Here is a 16910-nt window from a genome sequence, read left to right on the forward strand (position 1 = left end):
CAATCTCACTCTTATTTTCACTCTTCTTGACCTTCCTCTTCACAGTCTGCAGGCTCTTGCTTCTAACCTACATTTTTTCCTGTACTTTTCTCTGTCATTTTCACTTTTCTTCCTTTTCTTCTTACCTCCCAAGATTTCTCTCTGTCCTTGTGTTTCTTTCATCTCTTTTTCCTGTAAATATCCATGTTCTGCCAAAAGTCTGGCTCACTCCTGCCACATCATTATTTTGTTGTCTCTTCATTTAGTTCTGAATTCTGTTCCTTACATATGCCTCTGTTCTCCTTACGTTGCTTGGTTGCCTTTGCTTTCTTCTTTGTTTCCCTTTTATCGGTACTAATCTTCACTCTTTTATTGAAAATCTTGTCAGATTTGTTAACTAATGCTCCAGTTCCTGCAATCAAATGGTTTTAATGAGAGTCTGAACTTTTTTTTTCCTTCTTAAGGAGTTCCTTATTCCCTTAAGGGCAGAGAAAAGCTACAGTACCTCTTAAAGGCTTAAAAACCAGACTACAAATCCAAATTCAATTTATCATTAATTTCCAGGCCTGATTAAAGACTGTTGAATTCGTCGATCTTGAGATAATGACTCCCAGATTTTCCCTTACTCTCCTTCTGTTAGCCTTTATGTCCGTTGCTCTGTCACCTCTGCTGCTGTCCTCCAGCACATGTGGGCAGTGGCTGTCTTGCCTGAAGGCACCTTGGGTTCTACCACTATGGAAATAATAGGTGTATTTCGCCCAAAACTGCAGAAATAGGTTGTGGTAATTAAGTAGCATGTTAATTTTTCCCACAAAATGTTTTTCAGGGGTTTGTTGCTGAAGTGGACATCAGTTAAACTGTTTGAGAATCAGTGCTGATAATCATTTTATTCTGCAAGAAGCTCTGTTGAGGAAAATGCTTTTGGATCTAAAAAGAGGAATTTTAGATGCTAAAGGAAGGCTGGGAAGATGCTCCAAGGCTCTAAGCTGCATGGCTCTTAGAGCAGCTCTTTACTGTTAAAACAATGGCTGTGTGATGGTGGTATCAAGCCACAAGCATCAACTCTGTATCTTAGCTTTTCTTAGGACTGTGGAGTTCGAATGTTTTTGCACTTACTGCATGCTTTCTTATGAATGTTCTGTTTCAGTAGTAGATATGCTTTCTTTTTGATTTTTCAAATCTCTGAAGACCCTTTATATACATGACCTGCTAATCCTTGGGAGACATGGAAATTGTGCTTGAGTGAAGCAAGGGCCATTGATAGACTGAGTATAGTCTTTTTCTAGTGGCATTCAGAAAGATCATGTGAAAATAATTATTTTACTGTGTCTCAGCAGCAGCCTGAAGCTCCTGCCTTGAGCGATGAGTCACTTTATCCTAACGCTTGATGAAAGTTTGGCATGACTCCTCTTGCTGGGGGTTCAAAATACAAATAAATTTCAAATGGTGATACTAAGGAATCAGAAGAGAATGTGAAGGGTGTTAGTTTTTTTTTTGATGGTGCTTATATCTTATCGAAGACTGTTTTCAGAGATACAGAAAACCTCCAGTTTAACCCTTTCTCCTTCTTGCAAAAATTGTTTGTTCTTTTTCTGGGTTTTTTTTGCATTTCAACAACCTGTGAGTCAAAAATTATTTGATCTTCCCATCTGTAGGTTGTTTATAAGTTCACGCTAACTTGACAGTTGAAGATAATGCTGTTTACTAGTAATGAATGGATTAGTCATTATTTGAAAGTTGTTGTGGAAAAATACTGGTGATTTTTTTGGCTGTAAGAATGATGAAAATCCTACACAGATTAGTGTTTAGCTGAATGGTTGTGAAATGTGGAGAAATACAGGTCTGTGTTAAGAAGTAGCAGCTGCAATAGATTTGTAAGTCTTCACCTGTTTACCAGATAGCACTTAGTACTGCTTGCAGACAAAGAGAAGAAATTAAGACTTCTTAGGGAAATTTTTCTTCTCCCAGTGCAAATTAGGAAAGTGTGGTCCTTGGGCTACATTTAAAAGTTTCTGTTTTTTCAGTCTTGTGAGCTGAAGAGAAAAAAATTCTGCTCCTAGTCAGTATAAGTAAGTTGGTTTGCATGGGCTGTATGGAGGCAGTTTCAGTTCAGTGTTGATGGATGCGAGTAAGTGCGTGTTTCTTGGGTCAATACTGTCAATACTGGTCTCATCAGAAATGTGGGAGATTTCCCAGGGAGCGGATTCATAAGTGGCTGCAGACAGCGCAGGGGAATCCTCTTCACAGTGTCTGTTTGGAGCTGCGGTGCAGCAGCATGAGGAATGGATGGTTAATAGTTACCTTACTGCAGAATATGTTATTAAAGTGCTTTAAGTCGGTAGTTTGTGCTTGTTTAGAATATTGTCTGTGGCGCATCTGAGCTGTGTGAGATTTGGGAACTACTTGTTATTTCCCGTTTCCTCCCCAGTGTATGGGGTCATGGCATAACTATTATTTTTTTAAAGTACTGGTATAAATCTTGCTCCTCTCGTTTTGTCTCCAGTTGGATCGTTCACAAATAATTGGAATAAATAATCCAGCTAATCTGTTCCCTGCATTAGTTATGTTAACAACAACAACAAAAATTATGATTTGTTCTGAAAGCAGTAGTAAGTTTGGTACCATATATGAAATAATGAAAGTTTCCAAAATTTGAGTGCTTTTCCTTGAGAAACATCATGAAGTTGATTTATCAAAACTAAATCAGGAGGGACTGTGAGAAATACAGTGTTTGCATTACAGATATTGGCCTGGGCTGGTTTGTTTGGTACTTCAGGATTTGGTTAAGACTTTGTTAAAAGGATATTCTTAGGGTCCCAACACTGCTTTAAAGTGTAGTGATGAATGCTTTGTGTCTGTACTGCTGAGGGGATCTAGTGAACGGTTTTCCTGTTTCATCGGAACCATAGGAGATGTAAATCAAAATGTTTTAATTTATCAGTGATTGCAAACACTGGTTGACTTCTGTATGCCATTACATGATTGTAGGTTTGAAATTATTAGTTTTTTTCTGAAGTCGTAATTTTCCAAAAAATAGTATTTTTTTTTGCCAAAATAAGCTGCACAATATTTCCCCCCTCAGCTATATCTGTGATCTTGTCTTGCCTCCGAGAGGCACGTTGTTCTGGTCATCTGTTATTTGACTTCAAGAGAAATACTCACACAGATCTGCTAATATGAAGAGTATTTCAAAAAAAGTTTGTAGTGAGAATTTCCCATTTATCTCTTATATTTCATGAATGTTACCGTTTTAAACACAAAAAATGTCTCTTATATGGATCACGAAGTAAATCAACCAGAATCACAGGTCCTTTTGAAACGGTGATATGTTATTTAAAAGCTGCCTTCTAAAGTCACTCTTCTGTTCTTCATTTTGCAATAAAACACTGGTGCAAAGCATTCAGCTTATGTTGGCACCAGTTCAAAACAAAGGTAAACAACTTCCACTTTGTTATTTAGATGTTCCATAGTCATTCAAGATATGTTTAACCTTTAGCTTCAACAGGAAGGTGACTAGTTCAATATGAAAAATTCATCTTTTTCTGTGCAGATGACTCTCTCTAGCGCTGGCAGTTTTGCATGCCATTCAGATTTTACATAGTGAGTCGGCATGGACACTCCTCTGTGCAAACCTTCTGCTAACCGTTTGGTTGAACTTCCTTGAGTTTTCCAGGCGATCTGATAAAGCAGTCCTTCTAGTTAGGACTACAAATTGCAGGCTCTTCCTGACTATTACCAGCAGGAGATCCTTCAGTCAGGCTGGGCGGTAGCTAGCAACCGTCACCTGTAACATATGCTTTCAACATGTGCAGGGTAATCAAGCCAACCCACACCTGGTTCTAGTTTTTGAGCATGTGGGGACTCAGCATCGCGTCACGGGTTTCCTGGTGTAAGTGCCACCAAATTCCTTGGTTGCAAATTTTACATGAGCAGTAGGGGTGCAATGCAGCTGAAAAGCAAAGACAAAAAAGTAAAATTAAATATGCCTGTGTTTTCAAATTAAAGGCTCAGGTAACTTCCCTTTGAAATAGATACATTCTGTTGAATGTCATTTTCTAACAGAAAATCATCCTGTTAGAGTTACTTCATACTCCTCTGATATAAATACATTACTATCAAATGATCAACTTGCTGCTTTTAGTGATATGGTACCTCCCTAATAATAAGGTGAAATTTCAGTCTTATATTTTATAAGCTGTCAAGCCATGAGCACGTCTACACCAAAGAGTTTTTTGTCTTGGGAAAATTGAGACTTGAACTTGAAGAAACAGTTCAGAAACTTAATTTTTTCTGTGTTGCATAAATTCCAAAGTGTTGTTTCTTCAGGCTCTAGTTAGTTCAGAGGAAATGCAAAAATTGAGAAGATGGACTTACAAAAATATTACAGTAAGATTTCTACTTTAATTTGCTTGAGCGTCATGTTGAACTCTTTGATATCCCAGCAGTAATCAGATGAAACAGTGGCTTTTTTATGGTTTATGAATTATTGAGGTTTTTTTCTCTAGAACTAATTATTTGCTGCTACTTATTTAAGCTAACATGTTTTCATGTTGCCTTCATGGCTGAGCTTCAGTCATACAATTTAAATAATGAAGCCAAGCGTTAAAGACTCATCTTTTTAAAAGGGATCATTGTGAGGGATCCAAATAAAGAGGGCGGGGCCTTTTTCTTATTGTTAATTCTGTGATGTATATATAATGGCAATGTTGAAGTAAGGCAAAGGATATTTGGATGTAACTCAAAAAAAAAAAAAGCTGACTCAGGTGTTTAGTTTTGCCTGTAGTCTTTTACTTAAATAATCTGAAAACCTTTTTTTTTTTTTTATTACAGGTAAATCAAGCCATTTACCTTGCACAGAGATGGAGGTAAGAGAAGTATTTTGTGTTCTCTACTGGTGCTGATTTAGCTTAGCTCTCTTTCTCATTATCTCATAGTGGAAAATGTATACTTTTAGGATGCAGTTATCATTGCAAAGTTTTACCATGAAGCCTGCATTGTATTTATGACTTGTGTTAACAGCTGCATAAGACTGTCTTATGGGATATTTAGTCTCACATTCAGAAACAGAGGAAAGAAAGGCCTTGTGCTTTTCCAAAAACAAGATTAGAGATATAATACGTGGCCCATGTAAACTTGTTCAATTTTGATTTCTTTAAAATACATGCCTCTAACAACATATGTTATTTTAGATAATTTCTCTTGGCTAAATTCTCTCTCAGTACACTTACTTTAGATAGAACTAGTAAACAGTGGAATAAATACTTGATGCATTTTCAGAATGGCGGGGGGGGGGTTGACAACCCATTTGTCAAGAATTTGGAGGGAAGTAGGGAAGACAAATGATCTTAAGATTGCCTTGCTCATGTAAAGATGTCCTTGTTTCAGACATTTTCAATATCTCCTTTAGTTTATCACTTGTCAATGTCTTGGGGCCTAAGAGATATCATTGAATGTTTTGCTGGGTTTGAAACAAATACAAATTCAGTTAAATCTGCTGGATGTATTTCTTGATCCTAGTTTGCCTCTGTATCTTTAATACTAAGCTGTGACTGGTGCTGTAAGAATGTTCAAACTGTCATTTTGTCAAATTCACAGGTTTAATTCAAGACTTAAGTGAAAACTAGGTTGACCTTCCTGTTGAACAAGACATGGACTCAAATTATATTATAATTTTTTTTATTATCATACAGAGTAAATCATATAGTCTGCTCCTTCAATAAATGTGTCCTGCAATAAATGAAATTTCTGTGTCCTTTGCAGAGCAGTCTTTTCTCATTGCCTTTGAACTGTCTTTGAAATGTAAGAGGCAATTTTTATTTTAACTCTTCTGTCAGTGCCTCAGGCCTGAAGCCTGAAGGTGGGGCCAGGCCATGCATCTTTGATGGAGGGTTGTTTGTTTTCTTATCAATAACACATTAAGAGGTGACAAGTTGTTGTTGCTAAAAGGTTTGTAGATAGATAAACTTTATATGAAAATGACTGTTTTAGAGATAAAGTGAAAGGCCAGCTGATACAACCATGAATGGTAAAATGCCAAGGCCGTCTAGATTTTAGCGAGTATTAATGATCAAATGGGAACATGCTTTCTAAAGGATAGTGTAAGGGGAAATTCCTAACTGATATAAGGACAGAAATTGGAAGTAGGCACATCTTGTTTCTCTTCATCCAGTTCAGTTTAAGCTAATACATCCTGCTTTTGTTTTGGCATTTGTTGAAACTCAGTTCATAAACCTAGTGCCTTATTTACATATGATAATCTAGTGTGTCATCTGCTTTGCATAGTAAATACTGTTTACAGTTTTACTTTGTATTTTTTTCTTAGGGGAGGTAATGAAAGGCCATAATGTTAAAAATACAGATATTAGTAAACCCCTGTTAGAATATTTTTAACAAAAAATAAAATATTTCACTTTGGGAAAGTAAAAATGTTTTTGTTTCAAATGAAAATACCTAGTGAGAGTTGCTTGGATATTTTCTACTTTGTTTTCTTCCATGGGGAAAGATTTTTTTTATTTTTTTATGTTTTTGTCTATATTTAGAAAGAAAAACTTAAAAAGATTAACATTTTCCATGGAATGGAGACTTCATTTTAAATTGTCTCTACTAAGAAGCACTGTGACCATTAGCATATTGGCTCTTCTGTCTATCTTTGTCATTTCAAAGAAGTGAGAGGCTTTTGCTTCCTCCAGAATTCCTTTGGGGCTGCAGCTTTAGACTTAGAGTAAATGATGTTTATGGCTTTCAGAACTAGGAATTCAGCAGAGAGTGCCTATCTCACTTGTTTGATTCCTGCAGAAAGGAATGCAGCCTGATTGAGTGTATTAACACATGCGGGAGACTTCTTAAAATGACAGGTAATAATAATCGCCAGATTGTGGCAGTAGGTGGAAACTATCCTAAATGGATACACCATTTATTTCAAGGTAGCAGTTTGAGCAGTGTGTGAAATTCTGAGTCCACGTGCCATAGCCATAATAGAAGATGGGAGCAAGGAACAAGATGACCTTACTTCATCTGCATCTGCCCATGACTCTCTTCTGTAAATGATGAGAGCGCTACTTAGTTGACTCAAGCAAGGTGATGAAGATTATATAAAATATACCAGCCTCATATGTAAACATTTAGTACTCATGTGGAAGGTATTCTGTGAATGTTAAGTGATTCGTATGCAGGAAGATTTAATTGCCATGTATTTGAAAAGACCCACCTATTTGAGGATGGGCATGTTGTGTATGAATAACGTAGTTAACCCGTATCTATGATAATATAAAGATACACACAACCTCTTGTATTTGTGCAAGAATCAAAAGTGAAATAAATAGGCTATCTCAAACAGTAGTGAATAAACTTTGTTCGACGCCATTCAGCTCATGTCAAATGACTAAAATGAATTATTTTTAGAAACATTTTAAGGAGACTTCTATATGTAAGTTCTATTTATTTCAGAGCTGTCCATTATATGGATCTCATTAAAAATATCTTAACATACAACAAAATTATGATGTACTTGCCTTAGGAACTAAAATTGACAGTATGCTGCTTTACTTTTTTCACTGAGAGCTTGAAGTACTGATTATATTTCAGAAAATAATTTAAAGAAATAAGTTGTAAGGATATTGTGTTTACTTCAGTACAAATAAGAATGTATTTGTTAGTTCATTGTATGTATTCAAAACCAAACACCTCCCAAATTTAAAAAAAATGAGCATATGTTTAATAGCACAGAATGTTAGTATTTCAAAAGATGTATCACAATTTTACATTAAACTAATGCCATGTCTACATGAAAATGTTACCTATTCAAAATTCAAGTAGTATAAAATGTGTGTATTAATATCTAGGAATCATTTTTTATCACTGTTCAGTGTAAATGAAAATAATGTACTGATTGAGTGGGAATTGCTGAAGCAAAGAATCATTACTGTGCACAGTGATAATCACTAGTTCCATTTACTGAGCTTTAACCTTATGAGGACAAGAGAGAAGAGATGTCACTGCAAGGAAGACAGGCAAAAATGTTCGTATGAGAATCATTTCCATTAGTAAAATATGGGCTGTGTCTTCCATCAAAATGAGTTTTGATTGCAAGGAGACTATGCATTGAAAAATACAGAAGTAAGATTCTGTGCGAATGCTAGGTTACAAATCTGGTAATTCTATGAAAACTTCTTATTCTTTATGCTCTTAAGGGAAGAATTAATTGCGATTCAGGATTGCCTTCTCAAAATCAAAGTAGAATCATGTATCTTCTCTTGAGAGCATTAAGTAGTACTGAAGCTCTAGATGGCAGTTCTGAGAAATGAAGTGCTTATTGCTTGCTGATGGGGATTATCTCATGGAGATGCTGCATGTCCAGCCTTTGAGGGACTGGATATCTTAGATACCTGAAAGTCCATTATGCTTGTTCATTGAGACATCGTTCTGTGGCACTCAGTCTTCTGACCTCCAGATTTTCCTGAATTACTTCATGGCCACAAAGAAACAACCTAACAGACTCTTGATTAAAAAGTAAGCAAAAAGTAGAGTTTCTGTTTTGATCTTTTGTGTTTTGTAATGAGCTGCTTTTTCATGAGGAACTCTGTTTTTTGTAATTTGTATAAACGTTTATAGTATATCAGGAGAAGTTTGATCTTTGAGGAAGATGGATTTCTGTTGTTCACGCTCTTTTAAGTTTGGCACATCATCCTTTCCGTTCAACGATTTCATTAAGAATACACAGTGAATATTGGGTTGGGGAACTAATAACATATTTGACGAAGCTGATTTAGTGATAGTCGGATCCTACCATCTGTCCACAATCAGTAAGAGAAATCAGCTGTTCCTTGTAAAGTCTTTGTAATTTTGCAGTGCAGTATGTTGCGCCTTTAATAATCGACACACTGTAAAGTAACGCAGGATTTATGATGGAATACTCATTCCAGTGATGGCACTGCTAAACCTTTCAGATAGCTGGGAAGAGGAGAGAGGAGGATTCCAACCTTGGTCTTCTGACAGTATTTCAGTTAATGGATGGTGGAAAATTAGGTCTTGCAGTAACTTGGTCCCTCCAAGGAGCATTTTCTCTGTGAAAAGCACAGATAGTAGAACATTTAGGTGTTGTGCATTGTTAGGTGTTGTGTGTGTGTGTGTGTGGGGGGGGGGGGGTTGTTAATCTCAAAGCACAAAAACGTGCCTTACATAGCTTTTGTGTGGAGTCATTGGAATTACCAAGTTTTATCAAAAAATTAAATGGAGAAGTTAAGTGGAAGTTTGTAAGTTTTACTTGTATGGCTATGAATGGTATCCTAGGGTGTGGGGAGAAGAAGGTAATTTGTACAAGTCTTCGGTTTTTGCAAAACCCTTTCTGTATCATTTCTATTAATTTTGTGTGTAATATGATACCTATCATATGAATCATATGCTGTCATATCATTTGTATTGAATGATATGTTAGCTATCATATGAGCTGATTAGCTTTAAGGTGACACTTTTTTGATAGGCCAGTGCGAATAGACACATTTGTTCAGCTGTTCAGACCAAAAGAGTAACCTGATTGCTCAGTCAAAGTGTAGGGAAAAAGTAAGCTTTAAATATTGGTTGTTTGCGTAGAATTTAATGGCCCTTTATATATGGTCCTTCTTTCTTGTTGTTGTTGTTTTAAGCATATATTAAAAGACAAGTTTAGAATATCATTATGAAATTAGAAATGCTATTTAATACTTTTTTTGTTGATTACAAGCAAGTTATAAAGTATAAATAAGTTATAACTACATTTCTGGTCTACCAAACTCCTCAAAGGCTTTTGAGATCATATGACAGTTTTTCTATGAAATCTAGCTGTAAGTGTTCTGAAAGAGATATTACGTTTCCTGCCTCTTTCGTAAGTACGAAGTTTGAGGAAATAATTGACAAAGATGGTAATTTGTATAAATCATGCACAATATTTGCATAAAACTCTTGATTGTTATATAAAATAAAAATATAGAGAATTGAAAACAATTGGTCTTAAACGCTGGCCTTAAAAGCATTGAGGCAAGAGCCATGCAAAATAGTTAACAAAACCATAATCCAGGCATGTGGTACACTCCTGGGGGATGACTAGAAGCCAGATAAATATTCTTAGAGTGACTGAGTGCAGGGGACCTTGTTGTTACTGCATTGTGGATTTTGTGTAGGGCAATTCAAAACTAACATAAAACACACCTCTAAAACTTAGTAAGTTCAATTTCAGTGGTAAATTTTACCTGGTTGTATGCTGTTGACTTCTTGGTCTAGCAAAATTAAACGTTCTTCTGTTCTTAAACATCACTGTTATTCATTCAGAGCTCCAACATCTGCAATATAAAATTGTGCAGAAGATTTACAAATGATGACAATAAAGTGCAAAGTAAAATGGAAATAAAATGACACAGACAAAAAGCACTCAAGCCAAGAAGCTGATTTGGAATAGCGTGTTTAATCACTGTTTCTTTATCCTTTTTTTCTAATTTACTTATTTTCTATGTTACTTGATGCCTAAAATGTAGAAAATTTTGGTTGGATCCTTTGTCCAATGGAGGTTAACATGCTTGTTTTTTAATTTATAAGGTGCATAAACTTATGCTTGATACTTGTCACCTTATTTTTGTGTTCAAACTAGAAGCCAGGAGTGATTGTTACAATTACTTTGCAAATCCAAAGGATCTTACACCCTCATGTAACCAGTTGAAAAAGATTTTTTTTCTTCGCTTATTTTAAAAGCTTGTTAGTTTTTAAGTTGTTAAATTTTAAAGAAGAAATGAGATAATGTCAAAGGAAAAAAAAGTGCCGCTTTGTTACTTTTTGTCAGCTTTTTCCTCTCAGTGGAGAGGACCTAACAACTAAGCAGAGCTTGCTTTCTCTTGCTTAACAAAGGTGTGACTAGGTACTGCCTTTTTACCTCTGTGGCTATTTAGAGATATATGTTTTAGCAGCGAGATTTTGATTTTTCATTCATTTCCTCTCTCTCTTAATTCTAAGAAAAATAAGAGAGAAATGATACCAAGAGTCTTGTTCTTTTGCTCATTTTTGTATCTTTGCCTTTCTTCACACCTTTTGCTGTGATGGTAAATATGATAGAAAGTAGACATATAGTGTAATATAAGTATTTCTCTCTGAAGATTTCTTTTTTTTCTTTTTTTTAAACTGTTCTTTATCTATAATTTTTGTGAGTGGAGCCTATACTGCTTTCATTGATGTAGCCCGTATATTTACGGTGATTAAGCTGGACCACTGCATAGGCTCAGTGGGAAGTTTGTTTCCAGTAAGTCAATGGAAATCAGATTTCTGGGAGAGCAAGGAACACTTGGTGAGCCAGTTAAGTATCGGCACATAATACTGCATTCATTTTGTGCTGCATTTTCCCTTTCAGATGTTCTTTGGACTCTTGATATCGTAGTTGTCTCACTGCAGGACATGAGTAACTTCCTCTGACTGAAGTGGGTGTTGCTGGTGTTCTGTGAAGAATAGACAAACATCAATATTTGTTAAAGTTTATAGTCCTACTAGATTATTAAATCACCGCAGGAGTGAAAATTGCTCAAACAGACTTTCTTTTTTTCTTTATTTTCCTAATTGTACTCTTTTCTTCATTTCTGGGTGGCTGGCTTTTGTGGCTCTCTGACTAATGCAAATACCCTAGAATACTTAAGCAGCACTATTTCATAGTTGCTACACCAAGGAATATGACATGCTATTACTGGACTAGGCTAATTTTTAGGCCTATAGTTAAAATAACATATCTGGTTCTTTATCAGTTTTGAATGTGGGCAGTTCTCAAAGAAAACAGGAATTCACGGGAGCTGAATATTTAATTTCACTTCAGCAGTTCAGTTACCAAGTTCCAGTTTCCAAACTAACAATTTAAATGCTAATGTTGTTTTAAATTTAACCATGAAGCAAATGGCACAAGGATTGAAAGATGAAACTGACAACTTCAGTAAGTTTATTTTTAAAAAGTGGAGAAATTTAAAAGAACAGAAATATTTATTTATGAATGGAGTGGATCTACAGTGCTCCCACCTACTTTGTTTGATGACAGCAGTGCTCTTCTTTTCAGTACTAACTCAGATTAACATTAATGGAGTTGTTCAACATTTCTGTTTCATAGCTATGCTGGAAACATTGATCCAGTTCATCTAAACCACTCTTCTATGAAGTAGACCATGTTTTAATGTAGAAATTAATTCACTAGCCATTCCCTCTTCCCATTGCACCTATAGGACCTCCAGCAATTTGTACTTGGGAAAATAACATTATGAAAGGCTTCTTCATGCAGCTTTAGCTGACCTAATGCAAATGAACATGTGCAATTTTTATGAACAAGTAGACAGTATGATTAATTTCTGTTTCTCCTTTAATTTCTCTTACCTTCTTATGCTGTCTTGTCTCTCTGCTGGGAGCAACACAAGCTCTGTCATTTGATTGTGAATGTCCAGCTGTTGGAAGAGGAGGGAGGAGAAAGATGGTGTCCCCTCATGGGATTTACAGAAGTTGCATGGGGAAAATATCACAAATAAAGCTTAGTTAGCATTTTAGTAAGATGTGCATTTTCAGTAATGGAGCAGGTCGTAGTGGCCAGTTCAGAAATTCCCAATAACACCATCTTCAGCCATTAAAAAATCACAAGGTGTGCATATAGTGAGACCAGCCTATAGCAAATAATTATGAATAATATATTTATGATTTTTTAAATTAGTTTTTACGTTTTAGATAACACATACCCAAATACTTTTTTTTTGCAGTTCTGTGACTAAATGTTTTTCTTCATGTGAACATTAACATTTAATTCTTATCTAAATCACTTGACCTGAGAAGTTGAAACATTAAACAAAGCAAGGTTTGCAGTTGAGTCATGACGGTTTGCAGCACTGAGTACTTTCTCTAGCGAGGAGGACACTGAATCTGTCTTGGGGGTCACTGAGGCAAAAAAGAGGTTTTGTTAATTTTACATTTTCTTTTGATGGACTCAACACAGTGCAACTCACTTGAGTTTTTGTTCCAAAGTGAGTTTTTAATCAACTGGTAAGCTTCTGTGCTCCCCATGACATACTAGTGTGAACATATTCATCTTAAACTGCTTAATTTTGTCTGCCAGTTACATGTTTGTAATGTCAATCATTAAAAACAAAGAAAGCTCCGAGATCTCTCCTGAACGGCATGAATGAAAGACTCCAAAGATGTTCACCGCTGAATTCTTGCGTTATCATTTAGTGTTCCTGGAAGCTGTAGAGCGTGCAGCAAAATACTTTTATTTATCAAAGAGAAATACAGAGGGTAAATTAAACATATAAATAAAACAAAGGATTTCTGTCGGGATTTGCGTGTGACTGAATTCTCGGTGTGTATTCTGTCATGGCCCTCTCTTTTATTAACCAGTAGTAATTGTGAAGCACCTATAATACTTCTAGTACTTCACCCGCAGCGAGGAGTTAAGGTTAAATAATTAACTAGGATAAGCCAAGCTGTTCACACTTAGTAGATTAACTCCTGCTTTGGTTAAGGAGGTAGGGATAGTCTTTTAAATTGACAGAGGTTTTTTTTCCTTCACGTATCCTTCTGTAAGCTTGAAACACCCGTGTCCAATTCTCCTGTCACCTTTTCTCATCGTTATTGTACCTTTATTTCAAGCTTCCCTCTCCCATTTTCTCTCTAAATCTCTTATAGTTCATTCATTAGCTTCCTTTGTTTCTGTTTCTCCCTGACCAAGACGTTAATCATCTGCTTTGGTGGGTGTGTGTTACTGCCGCTGCCTAATAATTGATGACTCTCGTGTTCCTGTCTCTGCTCCTCATGTGTCATTTCACCTCCCTGCACCTCTGCACACCTCTTCCATAGGGCCTTGGGGATGCTGCCCTGCTACCTGGACTCCTTCTAGATCTGCTGCGCATTTCTCATTGGGTCTCTATCTCTGTTATCTGGGCATGCATATTAGTGTTATCTTTAACTCGCACTCTTTCTGTTCCTCCAGATGCCTGCCAAATCCTTAATTGCCATCTGCTAAAAGCACCCCTCTCTTACCTGTTGCCAAGATGTTAATTCAGGCTTTGCATTTTTTTTGTTGTTTTTGCCTTGGTTAATGCAAACTGCCTGCCACCTACTCCTTACTTGGCAATAACATCAACTGTTTCTTCAAAGTTTTCTGAGCTGTTCTCTGGCTGCATCTTGCCTTTTGGGTTGCTCTGTGCTGCTTTTCTCTTCACCTTTGGCCTGCATATTCAAATCATCTTCTTCATACTATTCTATGCCTGGAGCAGACTTGCTGGAAAGTAAACAAGTTCCCTTCACAACCTCCCTGTGCTCTGTTTGTTCAGGAAGATGCGCTGCTCACTGTCCTGTGTGCTCCGTTTCCCTTACAGCAAAGCTGTTACCAAGGTTTCAGAGAACATGCATGAGAAAAAAGTATCATGTGTTTTTCTAAACTGTGCATGTCCAGCTCCTTCACCCTATGGGTGATTGTGACTCAATACTTTGTTTTGAATATGCTCTGTAGTACATCCCATTACGTTCTTCTAGAGAGCTGTGTGCACTCAAGTATTTCATGGAGTATTTCCCTGTCATTCTAGGAGTGAAAGCTCTCTGCCATCCCTAGGTCTTCCAGAAATGTTTCTTTTCATTGAGCATGGGGAAAATAAATACAGCTCAGATTGCACGAACATAGTGAAGCAATTTGTGGTCTCTGCTCCTTGGCCTTCTTACCTTGTAATTTTCCAAAAAGCTTCCTTTGTTTGTAAGTCATTGCATTGTTTGCTAGTGGAGTTTGCTTTAAACCTAAAACTAATAAGGGGTGCAGAAAATAATTCTTTTCCCGTCTTTTTTTTTTTAACCTAGCTATGCACCAACAGCAGTCATGTTTCTAATGAACTTTGTTGACCAGAGCGTGTTTCTAACATCCAAAATTACTTTTTTATAATACTCCTAGTTTTTTTTTTTGTCCAACTTGTAGTTGTGGACTTCTACTATAGCTTTATTTAAAATATAAACTCTTTATTTAAATAAACTTCCCCCCCCCCCATGATTTTACCCTTAATTTGGTCAAGCTTCTGTTTGTCTTTTTATCTAGGTCTGAGTAGATGGAGCCAGTGTAGAGCCTAACTTTCTTTAGGTGTAGTCTGGTGCCTTTATCACAAAATCTAAAGAACATTTTAGTAGCATTGCATGGTCATTAAAAGAGTTGGTGCGTGTTTGCGCCTATAGAATTTAAAGCATTCTGTCTAGGAAAATATATTGGAATACAATTTGTTTTTCATGTTTCAGGGTCAAGGTAAATAAAAAATTAATCTGAAAAAAGAAGGTATGTATTAAATAAGAGAAAGTGAGAAAAGATGCAATTGTGATGCAGAGTTTTACCACTTATTTGGAAGGATTACAGCAAAATAACTTTTCAACTTTCTTAAAGTCCTTCATTCCCTTACACAAAGAAAATGTTTATTTAAAAATTTTTTTTTTTGCTCTTTTTATCTCTGGATTCCCAGCTTTCTGGAGTGTTGTCTGTTTGCAACTCCCAGATTCTCCAGTTGATGTCTTTGCTTACTGTATTTGCATATTGAAGTAGTATTACTTTACAACTTAAGGCCTAAACATGCAGTAAATTATGTGTGTGTTGAACCTGAGTTTGCATGAATTGTCCCAGTGATTTAATTCTTTGGATATTAAAATGGGCAAAATGAACAATTGATGGGAGAAAATACATGCTGTTCTCCTTTTACAGAAGGAAGAATACAGGTTGAAGAAACCAGGAGACTTGCCCAGTGTGACATTAGGACTGAATGGCAGAGGCAGTGTACAATCTAGATTCTTAAAGGCTAGTTTAATGCCTTAATCACAAAAGCAAAAACTACCCTAAAAAACAAATCTGCTACTCTGCTGCCAAGAAATTAACTCCCTTGAGAAAGAGTTCATCTAAATACCAGGAATTTACTTCCAAGATAGGCTGTCCCTTTTTTTTCTATGTAGGTTACTCAAATACTTCAAAATTATATAAAAGGAATAACCCACTTCTTTCAGATAAATCCCTTATATTTCAGGGTTGTACATGTAGATGTCGCCATGCTAGTACAAAGGCAGATTTTACTTTCTAATTTTTGCTTGTTGGCAGTAGGTGGACTTAGCGTTGTTCCTGCACATAAGAAAACCCTATCTCTAGATTTTCCCAGATATTTGAGAGAGAGAAAACATTTCAAAACTGAATAGTTAGAATGTTTGGGGAAAATCAAAATGGAACAGCTATGTGTTAGAAAATAAGCAAATTTGGGAGGATTTGACATAGCAATCTTATTTAGGTATGAGAAAAGGGAAAAGAATCCAATAATAACGTAAAGAAGCATCAAAAACTGACACCTTGTAAGGGAACAAAGGGAACCCTTTCTTTACTGCAGCATTTGGAAAGGTATAAATGAAATGTATTGTCATTAAAATATGGATTAAATAATGTTTCACTTCACAACGTTGGCAATACTGCAGTAATGAGTAAGTAGAAGGACAGAGAACCTGAAATCAAGAAATCTGGTGTAGAATTGAGCAAGGTCCTAGAAAGAATTTCATTCTACAAAATCTGCTTTGGAGGACTGGTATCACTTTTTCAGCAGGCATATCATGAACTAAGATATAACCGTTAAAAACAGCCTGAACCTTACTGTGAATGTGCAGTTCAACACAGCATTTCTGTACTCTACTGGCATTTCAAGTGTCATATTGAAATGCAAACTGTCAAAGTAAAGAGATTACAAACCCCTTCCTGTCAGTGGTTCATTCCTTTGTTTTTGAAAAAAGACAGCTCAGATATCTATGAAGGTCTTGGTCCTTCAATTTTTATGTATGTTTGAACGCATAGATAGATTTTACCAGACAGTGGGTTCTGCATCAGATACACGTACGCAGTGTCATGCGTTTCCTATCTTGGCGAACTTGAACATAGGGAATAGCAGGCAATTTTT

General features: G+C 36.1%; 1 protein-coding gene and 1 long non-coding RNA gene across 3 annotated transcripts in view; one reads left to right on the forward strand and one right to left on the reverse strand.

Annotated features, from left to right (window-relative positions):
* SPIRE1 (spire type actin nucleation factor 1) overlaps positions 1 to 16910 on the forward strand; it is a 123866-nt gene that overhangs the window by 7668 nt on the left and 99288 nt on the right. For both annotated transcript variants that reach the window (XM_026094330.2, XM_026094329.2), the window contains exon 2: positions 4810 to 4844. In XM_026094330.2, the coding sequence (XP_025950115.2) occupies positions 4810 to 4844 (35 nt within the window). The remainder of the gene's footprint in view (positions 1 to 4809; positions 4845 to 16910) is intronic.
* LOC112979843 (uncharacterized) lies at positions 7396 to 12586 on the reverse strand. Its single transcript, XR_003258280.2, has 3 exons — positions 12346 to 12586; positions 10203 to 10292; positions 7396 to 9041 (listed from the first exon to the last, which is right to left on the reverse strand). It is a non-coding gene; the product is annotated as an uncharacterized LOC112979843 (long non-coding RNA).

Source organism: Dromaius novaehollandiae, chromosome 2, assembly GCF_036370855.1.
Source record: "Dromaius novaehollandiae isolate bDroNov1 chromosome 2, bDroNov1.hap1, whole genome shotgun sequence".
Classification (NCBI taxonomy): Eukaryota; Metazoa; Chordata; class Aves; order Casuariiformes; family Dromaiidae; genus Dromaius; species Dromaius novaehollandiae.